At 34.9% G+C, this 23,221-nt stretch overlaps 2 protein-coding genes across 3 annotated transcripts in view; one reads left to right on the plus strand and one right to left on the minus strand.

Annotated features, from left to right (window-relative positions):
* LOC121415720 (FERM domain-containing protein 5-like) overlaps positions 1-16,090 on the minus strand; it is a 30,426-nt gene extending 14,336 nt beyond the window's left edge. Inside the window, exons 1-3 of the mRNA XM_041609040.1 lie at positions 15,892-16,090; positions 13,398-13,502; positions 3,505-3,547 (exon numbers count right to left, since the gene is read on the minus strand). Of these exons, the coding sequence (XP_041464974.1) occupies positions 3,505-3,547; positions 13,398-13,502; positions 15,892-15,984 (241 nt within the window). The 5' untranslated portion in view covers positions 15,985-16,090. The remainder of the gene's footprint in view (positions 1-3,504; positions 3,548-13,397; positions 13,503-15,891) is intronic.
* A 236-nt stretch (positions 16,091-16,326) lies between these two features.
* Positions 16,327-21,352, plus strand: LOC121414815 (probable gluconokinase). 2 transcript variants are annotated; one of them, XM_041607871.1, is made up of 5 exons: positions 16,327-16,571; positions 16,808-16,838; positions 18,649-18,735; positions 19,920-19,963; positions 20,413-21,352. In XM_041607871.1, exons 1-5 carry the CDS (start codon positions 16,522-16,524, stop codon positions 20,987-20,989), a joined length of 789 nt encoding a protein of 262 aa, XP_041463805.1. In that variant the 5' UTR covers positions 16,327-16,521; the 3' UTR covers positions 20,990-21,352. The 2 variants fall into 2 exon arrangements, with proteins under 2 accessions (XP_041463805.1, XP_041463806.1); XM_041607872.1 differs by lacking the exon at positions 16,808-16,838.
* Positions 21,353-23,221: the final 1,869 nt, after the last annotated feature.

Genomic DNA, 23,221 nt, shown 5'->3' on the forward strand with positions numbered 1-23,221 from the left:
AACAAAAAATGTTAGGCCAAGTAAAAAAAGATAGTAGTTGATCGTCCGGGTTTTTTGAGAGCGGTGATGAGGGAGGTCCTTGCTATTTGCTATCTTACTATTTTTTTTAAGAACACGGAGGCATTTTCTCGGTCCGATTTTTGACATCAGTGATGAGGGAGGTCCTTACTATTTACTATTTTTTTTGCTATTTTTTATTCAAATGATTGTCAGGCCATGTCAAGCTCGAATTATGTGATCGATGTATGCTCAATAGTAATAATAAATGATTAGAAATATATATACATGTATACATCTATGATTGATTGGAAATCTATGGAAAATAAAATCTATTGATGTATTATTACTGATGTATACTGGTACTGTATTGTTGTCAAACAGAATGTTCATGTCAAGTGAATAATTTAAACATTTTAATTTATGTAAGGGTAAAAAAAAATGCATGGGGGGGGTCTTTTTTATTGTCATGGAGTCTTGTTCAATTTTCCAGAGCCAATCTCATTTTTAGCTCTGGGTATGGTTTCGCATCGCAGTTTTCGGGTGCTTGTTCGTTTACATAATGTTTAATACTACTGCTCAATTTTTATTCATTTTTAAAATTGATATTGAATATTAAATCCCTCATTGAATATTCGATGCATTGCCTCCTGACATTAGAAAACTCGCCAGAAAATTCAATGCATTTCACAAATTCACATGTCACGCCAGCACAGTCAATCACATCATCCTAGCACACATGCAGTTCTCCCAACAGAGTCACAAGCACACAATCACCGTAACACACATCTAAGTACAGGCGCTATCACTCACCAAAAAAACCAGCTGAAATACAAATTACGTCATTAGAATTGATTTATCTGCGCCATATTTCAAGAGCATGCGACGGATTAGTTCAGATTCAGTAAGCGGGGTCCCCGAAAATGCACTAAAAATGAAGAAATCCGCGATCTTTTCCGAGTTTGCAAACTTTATTTCCTCGCTAATTTATGATGGTATCTTCAAAATCCAATAAAAAAACAAATCAGAATTTTTTCTTTCTTGCAATTACGGCGATATCGGACTTTGCAATTGTTTTTGAAGTTGCGAGAGAGATCCCAGAGTAATCTTGTGAATTTTTCGTTATTCAGCAGCCATAAAAATAGTTAATAACAAGAAAATTGATGCTGCAATTAAAAAGGGAAGATGGCGAGGACGAGACACAATTTTTTTTTTTTTTTTTTTTTTTTTTTTTTTTTAGAAAATAGTAAATAGCAAAAATTTTCATGCGGCGGCCAAAAGTGATGCGCGCGAGGACGATCAACTACTTTCTTATTTTACTTGGCCTTATACTGTTTTAAAAAAATACACTGGACCATCTTTTTTAAGTTTTCCAGCCCACTTTTCTGGCATTTCAGAGGTACATGTAAATTTGCTCTGCGTCACTTATAGTTTCTTTTTTTCATTTTCAGGTGGAAACAGCAAACCACTTGCCTTGTACATTGTACAAACAGTGCAGAATATGAACATGTGAGCCTTTAAAAGACTTGAAACCTACTCTCCCACTTATTCTTATTCTGAAACTGGGCATGAGTCATAATGTGCTTCTAGGATTAAAGTAAAATATCCCTAATCTGCCCATTCATTACAGGATTAATGAGACTAGAGCCTTTAGAGCTTAATCTCACATCACTTTCATCCTTTAACAATAGCTCAGGAAGCTATCATAAAGGAGGAGATACCAATTCAAAGCTCAGGTCTAACTGGGAACAGTTAATATCCTATGACATGGGCTGTACACTTTTTCATACACTCAAAATATATCCAACAGAAAACATCAAAATTGCAAACAATATATACATGTAATGAGTATTTATAGGGACAGTGATTTTCCGCGATCGCGGAAAACGGACGGAATTCACGGAAAGGGCCTTTTGAAACGGAAAGTGGCATTTCAAACGGAAAATCATGGAAAACGTATTTCCCCTCAAAATACACAGAATAGCAACACAAATTATTCCAAAATCACAACAAAATGAGAATATTAAATGGCCACAAAACCCCAGAAAACACGATCTCACTTCGCTACATTCATGACAATTCACACATCGTGACTGCACTCGACATCAGCACATTCGATTGAACCCCCCGCCCGTACCCTCGCTAAAAGTACCCGGCCGGCTGGTCGGGTGGGCTTCACTACACTATCATATCGTTCCAACTACACGGTCGTGTGTTGCTGCCCTCTACGTTTGAAGATGTAACAGCACGATATCATGGTCTTAAAATCCAAGATGGCGGATTGGCAAACACCGTTGACTGATGATAACGATGTCAAAAAAACCCCAAAATTATCGATGAAATATCATTTCACTGTGAAATAATGCTAATAATGTGAAAGGTGAGGATGTATGCATGCTAAATGTCTTTTTAAAAAAATTATATACACCCGCATAGATCCGATTAGAACGGATTCTATTGTGTTGTTGGTACAGTAGCAGATACAGTTTTGACCAGTGCGAGTGTACGTGTAATTTTGCTATTCAATGTGGAAACGGAATTGTCACTTTTCCGTGTGTACAAAGTCTATGGGGAAACGGAATTTCCGTTTTCTGACATGCTGAAACGGAATTTGAGATTTTCTGAAACGGAAAAGGCAATTTTTTGAAACGGAAAATCACTGTCCCTATATTTAGTGCTAATTTAGATAATATAGACATCAGTAAAGTGCCTATTATACGGCAGTCAAATAATCAACAAGATGTTTAATAATAGATTTTTTTTCAGACCAGATTATAGAAGACAAGTCAAACATATTTTTAACTATGGTCACGCCAGTATACAAATTTATACAATAGGCATGCGAGCGATGGTGCAAGATTTCGCAAAAGGTGAAAGAGAGATGCTCTATTCAACTCGGCTACGTCTCGTTGAAAGAGTGTCTCTTTCTTTCACTGAATGCAAAATGTTGCACCATTGCACGAATAAGAATATTCGCTATTGATGTTGTACAACGCCTCGGAAGTTAGTAAAAATATGCACAATAATCCATTCTTTCCTATGTTAATCTATGAAAATAAGAATTATTGAAAGCGAAAAGCAAACTCTCTCCAACGCGCCTCTGATCTGCAGCAACAATCCGCAATTAGCCAGCAAGCCCTTTGCGCATTGCATCTGCATTTATAATAAACGCAATGCATTGAATCCTAATTTTTATAGAGACGTCGCCTTGTTCCTTCCTTGCAATGGTACATAATGGACAGTCCATCTGCAATGGTACGAATGTTTGACATTCAGCCTAGCTCCCATTTGCTCACGTTCAACAAGCTATGCTTACTACATGTACCACCTATATGTACATGTACTTGAAATTGTTTTATCAATGCTATAGCAAATGTTTCCCTTCCAAAAGTTGATGAATAGTGAACAAAATAAATATTACTTGTGTGAAATCAATTTTATAAAGATCTGAACATGATTAAAATTTTACTGCACTAAATTGCATCTAGTCATTCAATTCATACCAACCTTTTAGTTGCTTCAGTGCATTCTTCTTACAGTCCAGCCAATGCTAAAAAGAAAAGAAAGAACATATACCTGTATTATTACAGAATGAACATACATGTCAATGCATAATCATTCAATATATCATGGAGCTACATGATGTGTTAATAGCTCCATGAATATATTATCATGTTCAAGAGACAATATCAGGAAACGAACATCTGATATCAAATGAGCAAATACCAGGGGCTAATTAACAATACACTCGACATTAAAAAGTCAAAATGTCAACATTTTGTATACAGTGCGTCCCAGAAAAAACGAAACCGAGATTTAGCGATGATTTATCATTACTTAATCATTAATAAAATAGACAAATGACCTACCAATGTAAAGCTTAGAATCTCCTCTTTCATCTGATATTACTTAGATTATTCCTTATTCACGCATGAGTGAGCAAAAACAATTTTAAGAAAGGATACCAAAAACTCATTTGGCGGGGGGTATCTGAATTTCAAAAAGAAAACCACATGCCTAAAAAGTTCAATATCTGCTCTTTTATTTGATACCTTAATCACAGAAAATGGTCAAGAAGTAAGAAAGTTATGCTCCCTCAAAACAATGGTTGTATTTCCATAATTTAACCAAATAAACATGTTTTCACCTATTTTCCACAGAAGCTATCGCACGGTTAACAAAAGACTTAATGCATGGTTGATCGTCAACAAAACGGAGTGTCGAGTGAGTTTGAACGCTAGCCTGTAAAACCTCTTCATTTTATGAAATTATTGAAATTCAAGCCTTTTTCAAATTACCAGAACTTTGTTATTTTACGTCCATTTTCTGCAATTGAGGTATCAAATTAAAGAGCAGATATTGAACTTTTTGAAAATTTGGTTTTCTTTTTGAAACCCAGATACAGCCCGCCAAGTGACTTTTTCGTATCCCCTCTTCAAATTGTTTTTACTCACTCATGCGTGAATGAAAAACAATCGAAGTAATATCAGATGAAAGAGGAGATTCTAAGCTTTACATTGGTAGGTCATTTGTCTATTTTATTAATGATTAAGTTATGATAAATCATCCCTAAATCTTGGTTTCGTTTTTTCTGGGAGGCACTGTATATCATCATCATTTGTGCAGCCATACTATAGAAGGGATAGTCCGGGCTGAAAATATTTACATCTTAATGCATTAGAGTAGAATTCACTGAGCAAAATGCCAAAAATTTCATCGAAATCGGATACTAAATAATAAAGTTATTGAAGTTTAAAGTTTAGAAATATTTTGTTAAAACAGCCATCATAGATATTCATTAGGTGGGCTGATGATGTCACATCTCCACTTTCCGTTTTCTTATGTTATTACATAAAATCATAGCTTTTTCATTATTTCATACTTGTGTGAATGATATGTCTCCCTTATAATGAAATAAGTTGCAGCAATTAATATCTACATGTAATGCACAATGATCAGTTGTCAATCCAATTTTTCTAGTTCTTGAAGGAAAACATTTGAATAAACCTGATTTCATATAAAATACAAAACAAGTGGGGATGTGAAATCATCAGCCCATCTAATGAATATTCATGACAACTGTTTTCACAAAATATTGCTAAACTTGAAAATTTAGTATTATTTGTTGTCCGATATTGATGAAATTTTCAGCATTTTGCTCAGTGAATTCTACTCTATTCATTTTAATAGCTATAAATACTTTCAGCCCAGACCATCCCTTAAAGATTTTCAGAAAGATTCAAAGGAGAAGTTAACCCTAACATTATTTGCTTTTAAAAAAAAGCAGAAAAAATTGAAAAAAAGGCCTTCTGAAGGGGTTGATAAAAATCCGGAAAAGAATAAAGGGAGATAAGAATTTTCAAAAAATTGATATGATGACTCATACATCCATTACAATAATTTTTGTAGATGAACAGCTCCTCCACATGCCATGTGACATGTATTAAAAAATAAAATTATCTTTAAACAATTCAAAGTTACTATATCTGTGCAGTAGTTAGATCATCAGCCACATCATTTTATATATTGCACATGTATACTAAAAAAAATATCCATCATGTTCCATTCATAAAAAAGTTGCATTTATGGAATATTACACGATGTACAGTATGTACATGTATGGGGAGCTGCTCGCATGACATCATTATTTCAAAACTTTAAAAATTCACAAAGTTCAATATTCTTTGATGGATTTTCATCAAACCTAAATTAACATTTTCTCTATTTTTCTGCTTTTTTCTCCTTGCTTTTACTAATTAGCCAACTTGTCTTCAGAATGAAGGTTCCCCCTTTTCCTGCCTACATCAATGAAAATAATGCATAATTTCATATTCCACATAAAAACCTGTACATGTACTTCAGCTTAGAAATACTGTACTTATAATTTTACAAGTAAGAACAAACCTTCTGACCACACACTTTGAATGGGCTTCATAATACACCTTCCCTGACAACTTTCAATGAGTCACAGTCAACATTATATCACTTGGGACCCTCTATTTAAAAGGGGAAGTCAACCCCAATACTGTAAAAAAAAAATAGTTCATGCTAAAATGCATCTAGATTATTTATAGATCTGTAAAATCATACAAGATCAGAATCGTGAAAATTACAGCAATTGTGAATAAATAATTCAAAGTAGGATAGGGATTCATACTCAGAAAGAAGCTGACTCTTGCCAAGATATCTCAAAATTAACATGTGGGTCAATCCATGTCAAATCAACAAATGCTTGTCACCCGACCCCCTTCGATTTTCTTTAAACTCGCACCAAATGTTCCCCCAAGTGTCTGACGGAAAAATCTGAAATATTTTGCCCCAAGGTCAAACGGTTGCTAAGATACGGCCTCCCTTAGCAACCAATGCGTGGCCAAACAACCAAGTTTTAAAAAAATTTGCTATTTTTGATCGACTGCTGCAACCAAGTTTGATGAGGTAGAGTGCTTATTTTCTGGAAATTGGAAGAACTTTTTAGTCTTAACATGCACAGTATATTACGGCACGGATCTGACCAGCCGTTATTGCGCACGAGGTCGCCGAAAATGGTGTTAAGCATCCAAGTCAGTGATTTCGGGTGCATGTTTGGAAGCTCATAACTTCCAAATTCAATTAGCTTCTAGCCCAATATCATGCATATTTGAAGACTATCACTTGCTCAATAGACCTACGAAAAATTGGCCCAAACGTGCGCGTCGATTTCTTGTAGGGCGCCCTCAAAGTTGGATTTTTTCTAAAAGTTGCCAAGTTCAAGGTCACGGATCACCCCTCGTCCCATCGAGGAACAACACCAATTTCTGTATACTGATAGACAATTACCTATATTTTCATGGGATACTTAAAATTTTTTGTGACCGAAATGTTTAATAGCTCGTTTACGCATTCGAAAATGGTCGTAAACACCCCAAAACAAATGCAAAACGATACATACAGGTTTATCAGCACACTTCACATTGCAATAAATCAGAAATGAAAAGCCAACAAACACTGGTATTGTCTGTAATGGTAGTCTGTAATTAGTACTAAAAGGATATGCATCACAAATAGTTTGACTTATTGGCAATGACCTTGAAAAATACAACTGAAAATCATTATAAACAATAAATCAGGTCAATTTTCCGTGATTATAGGGCACTAAACTGTATTTACACGTACTTTAACTTGTGTGTCATTTCAAAACAAATGATAATTTTAAGCTGATACTTGCAAATCCTGTTCCTTTCAGGTTGTATTTTAATATCCAAATAATACATAAAGTCACATCTTTATCTTTTGACCTTGACATTGATCTAAAAATAGCTGAAAATGCCTTAAAATTAGCATATTCACAACACCCGTGAGTTTTACAACACATTTCAGAATTGATTTTCTCACAGACTAAAAGCCTGATCATTTTGATATTTGCATTACTGGTAGTCCATAATGAGTACTTGGATGATATTTTATTAATTCATTCTTTTTCACACCACAATGACCTTGAAAAAATGGCTGAAATTTACCCAAAATCTTTAATCCTCCAATATCCCACCATTAAAGGTTGTTTACACCGACTTTCACTTATGTGTCATTTCAACACAAATGATGATTTTAGGCTGATAATTGCAAATCTTGTTCCTTTTAGGTTGTATTTTAATATCCAAATGATACATAAAGTCACATCTTTATCTTTTGACCTTGACATTGATCTAAAAATAGCTGTATATGCCTTAAAATTAGCATATTTACAACACCCGTGAGTTTTACAACACATTTCAGAATTGATTTTCTCGCAGACTAAAAGCCTGATCATGTTGATATTTGCAGTATTGGTAGTCCATAATGAGTACTTGGATGATCTAATATTAATTAATTTTTTTTACAACACAATGACCTTGAAAAGATGGCTGAAATTCACCCAAAATCTTTAATCTGCCAATATCCCACCATTAAAGGTTGTTTACACCGACTTTCACTTATGTGTCATTTCAACACAAATGATGATTTCAAGCTGATAATTGCAAATCTTGTTCCTTTCAGGTTGTATTTTAATATCCAAATAATACATAAAGTCACATCTTTATCTTTTGACCTTGACATTGATCTAAAAATATAGCTGAAAATGCCTTAAAATTAGCATATTCACAAACCCGTGAGTTTTACAACACATTTCAGAATTGATTTTCTCACAGACTAAAAGCCTGTGACTGATGTGACTTTATGTATTATTTGGATATTAAAATACAACCTCAAAGGAATAAGATTTGCAATTATCAGCTTAAAATCATCATTATTTTGTGTTGAAATGACACATAAGTGAAAGTTGGTTTAAACAACCTTTAACGATGGGATATTGGTGGATTAAAGATTTTGGGTGAATTTCAGCCATCTTTTCAAGGTCATTGTGTTGTAAAAAAAAATTAATTAATATTAGATCATCCAAGTACTCATTATGGACTACCAATACTGCAAATATCAGCATGATCAGGCTTTTAGTCTGCGAGAAAATCAATTCTGAAATGTGTTGTAAAACTCACGGGTGTTGTAAATATGCTAATTTTAAGGCATATACAGCTATTTTTAGATCAATGTCAAGGTCAAAAGATAAAGATGTGACTTTATGTATCATTTGGATATTAAAATACAACCTAAAAGGAACAAGATTTGCAATTATCAGCCTAAAATCATCATTTGTGTTGAAATGACACATAAGTGAAAGTCGGTGTAAACAACCTTTTATGGTGGGATATTGGCGGATTAAAGATTTTGGGTGAATTTCAGCCATTTTTTCAAGGTCATTGTGGTGTGAAAAAGAATGAATTGATAAAAGATCATCCAAGTACTCATTATGGACTACCAGTACTGCAAATATCAACATGATCAGGCTTTTAGTCTGTGAGAAAATCAATTCTGAAATGTGTTGTAAAACTCACGGGTGTTGTGAATATGCTAATTTTAAGGCATTTTCAGCTATTTTTAGATCAATGTCAAGGTCAAAAGATAAAGATGTGACTTTATGTATTATTTGGATATTAAAATACAACCTGAAAGGAACAGGATTTGCAATTATCAGCTTAAAATCATCATTTGTTTTGAAATGACACACAAGTGAAAGTATGTGTAAATACAGTTTAGTGCCCTATAATCACGGAAAATTGACCTGATTTATTGTTTATAATGATTTTCAGTTGTATTTTTCAAGGTCATTGCCAATAAGGCAAACTATTTGTGATGCATATCCTTTTAGTACTAATTACAGACTACCATTTCAGACAATACCAGTGTTTGTTGGCTTTTCATTTCTGATTTATTGCAATGTGAAGTGTGCTGATAAACCTGTATGTATCGTTTTGCATTTGTTTTGGGGTGTTTACGACCATTTTCGAATGCGTAAACGAGCTATTAAACATTTCGGTCACAAAAAATTTTAAGTATCCCATGAAAATATAGGTAATTGTCTATCAGTATACAGAAATTGGTGTTGTTCCTCGATGGGACGAGGGGTGATCCGTGACCTTGAACTTGGCAACTTTTAGAAAAAATCCAACTTTGAGGGCGCCCTACAAGAAATCGACGCGCACGTTTGGGCCAATTTTTCGTAGGTCTATTGAGCAAGTGATAGTCTTCAAATATGCATGATATTGGGCTAGAAGCTAATTGAATTTGGAAGTTATGAGCTTCCAAACATGCACCCGAAATCACTGACTTGGATGCTTAACACCATTTTCGGCGACCTCGTGCGCAATAACGGCTGGTCAGATCCGTGCCGTAATATACTGTGCATGTTAAGACTAAAAAGTTCTTCCAATTTCCAGAAAATAAGCACTCTACCTCATCAAACTTGGTTGCAGCAGTCGATCAAAAATAGCAAATTTTTTTAAAACTTGGTTGTTTGGCCACGCATTGGTTGCTAAGGGAGGCCGTATCTTAGCAACCATTTGACCTTGGGGCAAAATATTTCAGATTTTTCCGTCAGACATTTGAGGGAACATTTGGTGCGAGTTTAAAGAAAATCGAAGGGGGTCGGGTGACAAATTGTCTGAAAATTGGTTGATTTGACGTGGATTGACCCATATACATGTATGGTTAAGTGACCTCTATTACCAATAATCCATTTCAGAGAAAACTCTTTATTTCTGAATTTATGCAATTTACATGTACTCGAACTACATGTATATAAACTATTAAAACAGCAATGATATGATTATGCGCATAATACATATACATGTATCTCCAAAATTAAGAGTAGATCATAGATGTGTACTACAATACAAATAAAAAATGTTCAGCAATAAAAGTGACATTGTACATGTTTCTTATTTTGTATTAAAGTGTAAATTTGGATTGCAAATATTTACCAATTTTGACCACCATGTTGGCAGCTGGCCTACTTCATGTACATGTATAACGTAACAATAAACCTCCCCTCTATATACATGTAATGTACATGTAATATACGTTCTTACTTAGTACATGGTTTATACATGTACACATGCTCCAATTCAAACAGAAAAACGGAAGGGGCAGCGGAGCGGGGGAATCAGCCTCCAATAACCCCCCCCCCAAAAAAAAGCCTCTAGAAGCAAAAAAAATAAAGAGCAAATAATAATCCTTTTCCCTCTTCTAGATGTACACATGAATTAACTGCACAACAAAATTACAATATTAAAGCAATATACATGTAACAGACCTGCCGACCTCTGGGAATGAAAAATTGTTTTGTGATAAATAAAAGTGTAGGCCTATTCCCCCCCCAAAAAAAAAGTGTATTTCATAATCACGGCACTCAATCTGCATGCAAGCTAAAATGTGCACTGCTCTTGCAGATTTAAAAAGAAAAAAACGTTTATACATGTACATGTGTACATCCCTCCTGGTTTTAAAAAAATGATATTAAAAATAAAACAAGTTACCTGAAATTACAATAACCATATTTGTGTAAGTTTTATGAAATAGAGACATTATGTAGAGATGATTTTTCTCAATAAATTATAGTTTTGTATTAAAAAAAATTATATATTTTTCTTATTACAAAAACATATTTTTAAAAAGAAAAAACATACTGCCGTATTTTGGTTGCAAAACGTACTAAATACACTAAAAACCTACTGGTTGGCAGGTCTGATTACACCCCAACCTAAAAAAAAAAGAAACTAAATAATGATTACAATAATAATAAATGAATATTCATGTAATAAATAAATTTTGAAAATATATATTATTGCAGTTTTTCAGTAATCTTTACAAAGTGGCCCTCATTTTTTTTGTTTACTCATCATGAAGCATAAACTGAAATTCAGATGTCAAGTTTCACCATACATGTAGGCCTACATGTAAAACCAAAGTCACATTGAGCTCTCAGCCATACATTCTGTGGTAAGGGATGGGCACACTAATTAGAGTTTCAGACAGTTTACAAATACTGTCTCTCAAATACTTATTTCACTTGGGAGGCCAAGTTTACTTCAACAAGTTCATTAGAAATTTGTTATAACATCACGATAAGTTATATCAAAACTCTTAACAGAATCTAATAGAAAAAAATAAAAAAGAGGAACATGTTCTGTCTTCATAGTTTAAAATGTTGGACTGTATAAAATCACATTTTTTTGAGTTTCCCCTACACTCCATCAATTGTGACATCATTTTATGCTATTGTGTGGTCCTTTTTTCTTTTAACTTTCATTATCTCCCCAATTAATCTCAAAATCTAAATTGTTGGAAATTAATGATTCATACCAAAGTACAAAAAAACCAACACATTCTAAATATCAAATAGAGTATCAACCATGCATCAGCACCAGAGGGTGTGCGAAGGCTCTTACACATGACAAAATGTATCAAAGTTCAAGGAGGTCACCTGATTCATTTCTCAACTCCAAGACAAATTTAAAGTGTACATTCAGTCTTCAGAATTACATTATTAGCTGGTATGTTTATAAAAGTAGCACACATTATTAGAACTTGATCTCTGACATCCAATATCACTGTCATCTGAAGAAATTCTACATTAAATTTCACAACTTGACCTAGAGGGCGTTCTCATTACGCTTTCTAAAACTAGTTTACTGGAAACCGATTCAGGAAACCACTTTAGAAGATCGCTCTGCTAGCATTCCCACTTGATCACACGAAAGTGGTTTTCAAAATCATTTCACGTAAAGTGCTCTTGTTGCACTGGAAACACTCTCAGTGGGTGACACGTTTCGCGCGAAATTTGAAACCGCAGCATAGGCATTCTACACCTGTCGTGTGGAGTAGCGCGCTCAAAATGTGCGAAGATCGCTTCCCGAAGAACGGTTGTGTCTTCACTTACGCTAAAACCAGTTTAACGAGGCAAAGTGATCTTGAAAACTACATCGCGAGGTGGTTTTCCAAACTGGTTTGGAAGATCGCTTCCTAGACCGCTTTGACCGTTCTCACTACTCATTAAACTAGTTTGCATTAAACTAGTTTCCAGTATACTAGTTTTAGGAACGTAGTGAGAACAGCCTCCTACATGCACTTGTATACAATCAAGCCCTCCCAAACATCACCACAAATACATTTTAAGGGGTGGTCTGGGCTGAATATTGTAGATCTCAATAAATAGAGTAAAACTCACAAAGCAAAATGCCAAAAATTTGATCAAAATCTGATAACAAATAATCAAGTTATTGAATTTGAAAGATTTGCATCATTCCAGTGAAACAGTTCTATGCATGTATTCATGAATATTTATGAGGTGGGCTGATGATGTCATATCCCTACTTATTCTTTTGTATTCTATTAAATGAAATTAAGTTTATTCAAAGATTTTATACTACATGTACATGTACAGTGTAAGAACTAAAACAATTGGATCGACAACTGATTAATAGTGATTAGTTATTTATGCTGATGCTAATGATTTTCTTTCTGCTAATACAGTTCATAAATACTGTAAGGCTTGTATACAGTAACAACAAATAAATATGGTACCGCATCTATGGTAACAGCATATTGCACCCCCCCAAAAAAAAAGTACAATATCAAACTGATCTTATGAAGTGATAAAATATTAACTGCTAGTGAAACTGACACGATTTACTCAATCACTTTTTTTTTGGGGGGGGGTAGGTAACAATAATGAGAAAAACATGCCGTGTACACGTGCATCAAAAATGGACTTTGAAAACAGGCCTAGTTTCTAACTTTCTATTGTGTTCATACAAGTATACATGTGATATTAACTTTCAGAGATTTTTTTTCATTTCTGTTGACCTACTTACCACTAGCGTACCTATGGTGGGGGCAGACTGACCCCCTGACAAGAGGTTGAAGACCTTTTTTTTCTGCTTGTCAATTTTTTCCTTTATTTGTGTTTGAAGACCTTTTTTTGGGGGGGGGGGGTAAATTTTTTGCAGACGATTTTGCCCCCCGTGGAAAATCCTAGGTACGCTACTTACCCTCTGTTTGTGTTGGTCAACATAGCGCAGCCCAAAATACTCCCTTTCTGCAAGTCTCAATGCATCACATGCCTGGTCAAGTAAAAACTGTCCTTTGCTATCCCTCTGAAAATGAGAAGAATGAAAAACATGAATGTTACTATATCAGGTACATGTAGAACAAATTTCTAGGGAAAAAGAAAACAATGTCAAAGGTGATTATTGCGCTAAAGTCGATAACATGCCTAACAAACCAACTGAATATTTAGTAATGTTTCTCATTTTTTAATGCTGAAATCTTGGTTCGCTTCATTTTTTAAACCGAATACAAGTAATTGGTGCAATTGCTATTTCTTACAGTTATCAAGTCATTAATGAAAATGAACAGCCATGAAGAGACCATTTTGAACCTGTCCCACTATCAGTGCAGAATGTGAATTTATTGACCCGACACCTGCAACCAAACAAACTAGCAATCAGCAGTAGGGCTTTGAAGGATATACCTTCATTTTCTCTTTATAGAATTCTTGACAAGTTAAAGAGTGCTACATGTAGGTACCTGTAATGGGCATATTGCTGCTACAGTATACCTCATACAAAAAATAATTTCAAGCATTCAAATAATGTTTGGACTTTGGAAGGCCAGTGAATTTCATCTTCTATGGTGAGAGTGAGATAAGACCACTATGTACACACGTATTTAAGTTTTGTTTGCTTAGTCTTTAGTTGACTGTCTGTAGTTTTATCAATGTTACCTATCACAATCACAAGAGTTGCAGAAAAAAAAACAAGTGGAATGCCTCTGGCCGTCTCACCTGCATCACACGGTTCAATAAAGCAGCAGTGCTGACTTTGAAAACTACTCTAACTCGCACAAGATGTTCAGTGATACATGGTTACTCTTATGTCCACTTTTTATGAACTAGACCAATAAACTTACAGAGATACATGTATGATGGTTATTCAACAAAAAACCCCAACATGGCCAAAGTTCATTGACCTTACATGACCTTTGACCTTGATCATGTGACCTGAAACTCGCACAGGATGTTCAGTGATACTTGATTACTCTTATGTACAAGTTTCATGAATCAGATCCATAAACTTTCAAAGTTATGATGGTAATTCAACAGATACACCCAATTCGGCCAAAGTTCATTGACCTTTGACCTTGGTCATGTGACCTGAAATGCGCACAGGATGTTCAGTGATACTTGATTACTCTAATGTCCAAGTTTAACGAACTAGACCAATAAACTTTCAAAGTTATGATGGTAATTCAACAGATACCCCCGATTCGGCCAAAGTTCATTGACCCTAAATGACCTTTGACCTTAATCATAAGACCTGAAACTTGCACAAAATGTTCAGTGATGCTTGATTACTATTATGTCTAAATTTCATTAATCAGATCCATAAACTTTCAAAGTTATGATGGGAATTCAACAGATATCCCCAATTCGGCCAAAGTTCATTGACCCTAAATGACCTTTGACCTTGGTCATGTGACGTGAAACTCATGCAGGATGTTCAGTGATACTTGATTAACCTTATGTCCAAGTTTCATGAACTAGGTCCATATATTTTCTAAGTTATGATGACATTTCAAAAACTTAACCTCAGGTTAAGATTTCGATGTTGATTCCTCCAACATGGTCTAAGTTCATTGACCCTAAATGACCTTTGACCTTGGTCATGTGACATGAAACTCTAATAGGATGTTCAGTAATACTTGATTAACCTTATGGCCAAGTTTTATGAACTAGGTCCATATACTTTCTAAGTTATGACACCATTTCAAAAACTTAACCTCAGGTTAAGATTTGATGTTGACGCCGCCGCCGCCGCCGTCGGAAAAGCGGCGCCTATAGTCTCACTTTGCTTCGCAGGTGAGACAAAAACCAAAAAGTGACACGTAGTCATACTCGTACTACGAGTATGACTACCGTCTATGACTACCGTACAACTCATAGAGAGAGGGTATCTACTTAGATCTGGCTAAGATCTAACTAAATTTAAGTAAATAGAACATTTTCAGAATACTGCCCCAGTATTCCAGTAACAAGCTCAGACTGAGCCTTCTGCCTACAAAGTCATGAAAGTCAGACTCAAAGAAGTAAAAAGCAATCACTCTCATTCAGCTCCAGCTCTAAGGTGATGATCGTACATACTATGTACAAGGCGATATAGCTCCTCTATATTTTGAATGCCTTTATCACGGGATCGTGATAATCCCATTGCGCATGTGTGCTTAAGAATTGCATGAGCTAGCATATTACAACGGTACCTCCTGAATTTCTACATTTACCGTTTACTCTCTCTTTTACACTCGTTTTGACATTTACTAATTCTCGAAAAAACGTATCAACCCTCAATCCATCAAAAAAAAAACCAATCTATTCCATATTTTTTAACGTTTGTGAGCATGTAAAGGGAGCCAAGAGACGAAATTCGAGATGATATTGAATCATTGTTGATTAAGTTAGACTAAAATAAAATCCGTGTTGACACTCACTTGAAATTCAACATTGATCGACTCCACTTGTTCGTCCAAAAGCTTGATAATACAATGAAATCGATGCTCCATACCGAAAGAGTATATTGACATTTTTATGCTTTTTCAAAATATAAATGTAATTTATTACATTTTCAAGACGGATGAGTAAAAGAGGCTGTTGTTTTGACAGGACACTGAGATGAGAGTGACTGAGATGACTGCACAACTTCGCTTACAGGTGGTCGATCTATGTGCACCACGTACGTACACATGCATGCGCACGCGCGCCTTTCGTACTGATTAGATAGCGCAGGAATTGCTTAGCTGAAACAGTAGGTGCAATGTAATCTTTTACTTTTCTGCGCAACTGTATCTAAGAAACACGGCGAAACGATGAAGTTCGCAGAGCTATAGATCCAGAGATACCAAAGGCCTTCAGCTCCCCGGCCCCGGCCGTGGCAGCCCCGTGGGCCTGGGATACGTACGAGAGATCGCGCTAGCGCTAGCCTGATCAGCCGGACGCTTTGGAGGGGGAGGGGCCGTGCCGATCAGCTGTTTTAGAAGTCAGAAGATATTTAGAATTCATATTTCAAAAGAAGGCTATATCATGCAATCGATCGTGACCGACAAGCAGACAAGTCTTGCTGAATGAAAATCATAATGATTTTGATCGTAATGGGAGTGAGTGGAAGTGGAAAGTAAGTGAAGAGATTGTGAATAACATTCAATAAGATTAAGATACCAAACATGAATTTTCGTTTAATGTTTTCCTAGTAGTAGTATTTGTATTTCTTCTTTTTTTCTCTCTCAAATTTCTGTTGATATTTTGTTATGCCTATTCATTAATACAGAGCCTATATACAGTCTAGATCTAGTATACTTATGTTTTATCTTCTATAAGTTACAATGAAATTATTTTACCTTTATATTTCAGGTCAACAGTTGGGAAAATGCTGGGAGGAAAGGTGTGTGTTTCTTCATATTCTACTTCTATATTCTAGAGCTCTGTAATTTGGTTTAAAGATAAATTCCAGTTTTGGTAACGATCTCAAAATGACTTTTTACAGAATCTAACATAATGACCACCCAAGTGTCTGTATGAATAAAAGATATGTGCCTAAGGATTCTGGGAAAAATTGTGTAATTGCTGAGAAATAAGCAAAATAAGCGCGGAATCGGTCACTTCCGTCGGGTCTTTATTCCAGCAATAATAATACACTGTCCCACATGTGCCTATCTGTGTTGGTTATCTTCAGTGTGAACGTTTTTCAGCTTAGATTTCAAGATTTCACAAAGTTCAGTTTAACTGTACCAGATCTAGATCATCGATGATATTCTGACAATTAAGCCTGGTTTACAGACTTTCTCATGAAATCAGCATTTACTGCAACTACTGGAATTTCTCTTTAAGTTTAAATATGTGCCTTTTTTAGTATATTTTTTCTTATAGTTATATTAAGCTACCTCTATCGATGGATGCGAATTAACCCTATGTATTATGTCATTTTTCATATATACCTTTATTTCAGGCCTACATGCCATATATCAAGAGCAGGAAAAATAATCATTAATGAATGGGGGACCTCCTAGTCCTAGTGTAAACTGATTTTAAATGCATACATCATATTGTCTTTATTTAAAGGGATGATCCAGGCTGAAAATATATCATAATACATAAAGTAGAATTCACTGACCAAAATGCCGAAAATTTCATCAAAATCGGATAACAAATAATAAAGTTATTGAAGTTTAAAGTTTAGTAATATTTGGTGAAAAAAGTCATCATGAATATCCATTAGGTGGGCTGATGATGTCACATCTGCATTTTTTGTTTTCTTATGTTATTATATAAAATCATAACTTTTTCATTATTCCATACTTGTGTGAATGATATTTCTCCCTTATAATGAAATAAGTTGCAGCAATAAATATCTAATGTACTTAAGTTGTCAATCCATTTTTTCTAGTTTTTGGAGGATAAAAAATTGAATAAACCTAATTTCATATAATATAAAGTACAAAATGTGACGCAGGATAAATCACGCTAAAGGCAGTTGTTGCGTTTAATCTTTTTTATTCGTAAACACCAAGGAAAAACCCTGGCTATGCAGCCTCCAAGAATTACAATGCATGTATAACGGTAAGATTAAGACCAACTGTCACTCTGGTACGTGTAACAAAATAAGATGACAAGAAGGAATGACACCCTGTGATGAATTTGACAACATACTGCAGGAGTGATGTGTACAGGCAACTCAACACAGAACCCTGTTTGGGAGTGATCCACTCTTTAGGAGGGGGAGGGGGATTACATTAAAGGGATGGACTGCTCTTGGAGTGTAATCTGCCATGTTACATTATGAACAAGTGGAGATGTGACATCATCAGCATATTCATGACGACTGTTTTCACAAAATATTGCTAAACTTGAAACTTCAATAACTTTATTATTTGTTATCCGATTTTGATGAAATTTTCGGCATTTTGCTTAGAGAATTCTACTCTATATATCAGCCCGGACCATCCCTTTAAATTACAATGCCAGTCTAGACTGTCTGAAACATTGTTATGTATTATTATTATTATAATTTTAATACTTATTATTATCTTAATTCGAATTATTGATAATATCTTAATTTTAATTAATATTATTATCATAAGTATATGTATAGTCATTATCATCATTATCTTTACTGGGTATTATAAATACCGGTAGGCCTATTATTGTTGTTGTCATCATCATCAGTGCATGTAATCAATGTGCTTCTATTTCAGCTTCAGTGGGCCTTTGAAGATGGAGATGATTATCACCCACCAAGCAACAAAACAAAGATGTCTTCTGGCATTCCTCTCGATGATATGGTTGGTACAGTAATATAATTTTAGGAAGTTCTTAGCTTCGGTAAATTCCCCCAAATATGTCTGATGTCTATTCCAATTAATTATCTATATAAATGCCTAAAACAACAGATATGATGTGGAGGATATGTAAGGAAAATGTGTTTTACAGGATGAATTTTGTGATTTTACATTAATATTTATTTATATCTGAGGGGTTTTTTAACTTCAGGACATATTGTTTGTCTGTAGCTTGCTGATATCCAAACCATCAATTTAAAATGTAAATGCTCCGAGAGCCATTTAAATGGGAAAAAAAATTACCAAGAAAGAGCTAGAGGGCACTAGATATCTAAGGTGAACATTTAAATGTTAACAAGAAAAATGCTGTTGAAAAACACTCAGTTACTATGCAGTTCTGTAAGATTGGCATGTGTTATGATTGAGTATAATTCACATCACAAACCTTTTTTAATACCGAAGGTAGAGATTGACTGTAGAAGTTCTTAAATTTTAAATTAGATATAATGGTTAGTCATTTTTACATGTTTATTGCTTTTTGATAACTTTGTTCATACTTTTTTTCCTAATGATTTCTTCAAATATTTTGTTTTTATATTGTAATCTAGTGAATTTTTGGGTCATACAAAAATATGGTCCAATAAGAGGTAAAATAAACCCAAATGTAAAATATTAAGAAATTCTAAAATCACATCCTTGTTCTTGATTTTTGGCAGAAACACTATTCCATTTGTTTTCAGTGTTGACACATGAACACTTCAGACTTTTATTATGTCTTACCCAGGCAAAACTATTTTTAACATTTTTTTTTTGGGGGGGGGTGTTAGTGCATGGGTACAGCATTCAAATGGAGCACCCCATCATCCCATTCAACTTCTGTGGGCCATCTTCTTACATTAACAATCTCTTATCAGGATTTGTAATTGCAGTAAAGTATCTATATTTTATTTTCATCCCTGATATCTTTACACGTGTTTGCTGTAATTAATTCTTATTCCCTCTCTATTTGTTTGATTTTTTTAGCTCATCCAAACTATATCCATGGGCAGATGAGTTGTGCTATGCCATAGGGTTTATCCAACTTTGTTGTGTATCATCCATCTTTTGTCATACATCAACAATTGTAAAATGCTCGTTTTAGAGTGATGAGCGAATAAATTTATTTTTCTTTTACCCCTCCTATACAGGACCGATATCAATGGCTTTTGAACCTGAATAGTGTGATACAAAAGTGAGTGAGCGATCACATTATATTAATATATGTTTGAACTTAAAGAAATCCACATCTCAAAAGTTCTATATCTGGTCTTTGATATACCTCAGTCTAAGAACATGATCAAGGCATAGGAAAGTTTTGTTTGTTTAAAATACTCTTTTAATTTTAATGAGGATGTTCTACAAGCTTGTTATCAGGCTTATCCAGCAATCCATTTTGATGATAATCAGTCATGCAAAAAATCTTTGGTTAAACCTTGCGATAACTACAGAATGCAATCCATGAAAAAGCGATTGTTGAATGAAATTATGGTAATATTTATCCTGGGACGCACTGCACAGATAGTAATTCAACAATTTATGACAAAGTAGGGAATTCATATAGATGTACATACAGAATCAAATTTTACCAGAGTGTAAAGATTAATGGTTTAATCACAATACTCGTGATATTCATTTATACAGATGGCAGAAAAGCAATCAGCATGGCATCATCGTGTGCTCAGCACTAAAGCGCAAATACAGACAGGTATTGTTGTTTGGAGCAAAGGCTAAATACTCTGATACTAATACTGAAGTGAGCTTGTCATCTGCTTTAAATAACAAACATACTCAAGATATAAGAACAGATTCTAAATCAGATATCAAGTTTGAACAATTGCTAACAAGTACAGAGGATCGTCACCCCTACCAAAGTAGGTCCACACCAACATCATTCGTCGAAGATGTTCCTTCAACATCGCCCAGTCAACGGGAGGAACATCTCGTCCATAACAAGGACTCCTGCAGTCCCACAGGCCAGGAAAAACACCAGGTCTTATTCATCCACCTCAATGGGACCATGGAACTCATCTCATCTCGACTTGGTCAGAGGAAAGGACATTTCTTTAACCCTGGACTCCTTCATTCTCAGTTTGATACCCTTGAGGACCTAGGTGCAGATGAGGATGGTCTGGTGGTGGATATTAGCAAATCATTGGACTCAGTGGTCTCACAGATAGAGACTCATGTTCTTTCACTTTTATCTTTGCCAATTTCATAATTGACAGCAGGGGCTCATTTACTAAAGAACAATGACCATGATATCATTGCCATTACCTACCATGGAACAAACCTGCAGCTTGCACCTGTACATTATATAATTATGGCTGTGATGGTGCTGCAAGAAAATCCTGTTATTCCCAACCAAAGTGTATCAGCTTTGTATGTCATATTCATTTAAAGTCACTCTACTATATTATGGAGATATTCAGTCAAGAGTTGTTTTACAATCAGGGTATATTATTTAAAAAGAGAAAAATGCAGCAATTGTCAACACCGGTTTGAACCCCAATAAAAAATAAATGGGTGACCTCATGCTCAAATTTCTAAGAAAATTTATTGTGATTGTTTTCAAGGTACACACACACACACAAAAGAAATTTAGAAAAAAACAGAAAGATTTCTGTAACCTGATTGTAAAACGGCCCTCAAGTAAAGCTTGATTTAACACTAAAAGGACTGGGGGGGTGGCGCCATGATGGCCCCCCTCAATGTGATATTTCCAAAATGCAAAGATAGCGCTGAAAAATTTTATGGCTTTTTTATTTGAAGTCTTGCGCAACTTTTGATACCAAATTTGCGACATAAGGATATTCCATCGCGACGTCACGTGACTTTTTACGAGGCAATGTCATGCCGAAAATTGCTCATTTTTGTCTCACCTGCGAAGCAGAGTGAGACTATAGGCGCCGCTTTTCCGACGGCGGCGGCGTCAACATCAAATCTTAACCTGAGGTTAAGTTTTTGAAATGACATCATAACTTAGAAAGTATATGGACCTAGTTTATGAAACTTGGCCATAAGGTTAATCAAGTATTACTGAACATCCTATTAAAGTTTCATGTCACATGACTAAGGTCAAAGGTCATTTAGGGTCAATGAACTTAGACCATGTTGGAGGAATCAACATCGAAATCTTAACCTGAGGTTAAGTTTTTGAAATGTCATCATAACTTAGAAAATATATGGACCTAGTTCATGAAACTTACACATAAGGTTAATCAAGTATCACTGAACATCCTGCATGAGTTTCACGTCACATGACCAAGGTCAAAGGTCATTTAGGGTCAATGAACTTTGGCCGAATTGGGGATATCTGTTGAATTCCCATCATAACTTTAAAAGTTTATGGATCTGATTCATGAAACTTGGACATAATAGTAATCAAGCATCACTGAATATTTTGTGCAAGTTTCAGGTCTCATGATTAAGGTCAAAGGTCATTTAGGGTCAATGAACTTTGGCCGAATCGGGGGTATCTGTTGAATTACCATCATAACTTTGAAAGTTTATTAGTCTAGTTCACTAAACTTGGACATATGAGTAATCAAATATCACTGAACATCCTGTGCACGTTTCAGGTCACATGACCAAGGTCAAAGGTCAATGAACTTTGGCCGAATTGGGTGTATCTGTTGAATTACCATCAAAACTTTGAAAGTTTATGGATCTGATTCATGAAACTTGTACATAAGAGTAATCAAGTATCACTGAACATCCTGTGCGAGTTTCAGGTCACATGATCAAGGTCAAAGGTCATGCAAGGTCAATGAACTTTGGCCATGTTGAGGTTTTTTGTTGAATAACCATCATATCTCTGTAAGTTTATTGGTCTCGTTTATAAAAAGTGGACATAAGAGTAACCATGTATCACTGAACATCTTGTGCGAGTTAGAGTAGTATTCAAAGTCAGCACTGCTGCTATATTGAACCGCGTGATGCAGGTGAGACGGCCAGAGGCATTCCACTTGTTATACTTTGTGTACAAAATCTACGGGAGATGAAATTCATAAAAGGGTGATTATTTTTCATTCTAATTGGTCTGCTTAATTTATTTAGTTGTTAAATGGTCTGTAATGAATTCCATTGAAACAAAAGATGAAAAAACAAAGAAATACATAAGAAATTCTATGAACAAGGAAATACATAAGGAAAAAATTGGCTTATGCAATTTTTATTTGTGGAAACCTTGGACTACAAAGATCTGCTAAAAAAGAAGAAAATTTGAAGTGAAATAGGGTATTAAATATGAATATGTTTTTCATGAATAAATTTGCTTATTTTATTAATAATAATTAAGAATGATTATTTTCAGATTTTTTTTTATACTTTAGCTTGTAGTTTATGTGGTAAAAAATGTGTGTGCCAAATTTCGGCACGATAGCACGAATGACAGCCGAGATCAGAAGGGGGGGGGGGCATGGTGCCCCCATGATGCCCCTAGTCCTCGATA

Source organism: Lytechinus variegatus, chromosome 5 (assembly GCF_018143015.1).
Source record: "Lytechinus variegatus isolate NC3 chromosome 5, Lvar_3.0, whole genome shotgun sequence".
Lineage (NCBI taxonomy): Eukaryota > Metazoa > Echinodermata > Echinoidea > Temnopleuroida > Toxopneustidae > Lytechinus > Lytechinus variegatus.

Bases quoted from the DNA above. Each gene is read 5' to 3' on its own strand.
- LOC121414815 (XM_041607871.1), top strand. From the start codon at position 16,522: ATGAAAATCATAATGATTTTGATCGTAATGGGAGTGAGTGGAAGTGGA. The intron at 16,839-18,648 runs GTGTGTGTTTCT...CTTCTATTTCAG, and splicing joins GGAAAATGCTGGGAGGAAAG to CTTCAGTGGGCCTTTGAAGA. The intron at 19,964-20,412 runs GTGAGTGAGCGA...TCATTTATACAG, and splicing joins CTGAATAGTGTGATACAAAA to ATGGCAGAAAAGCAATCAGC.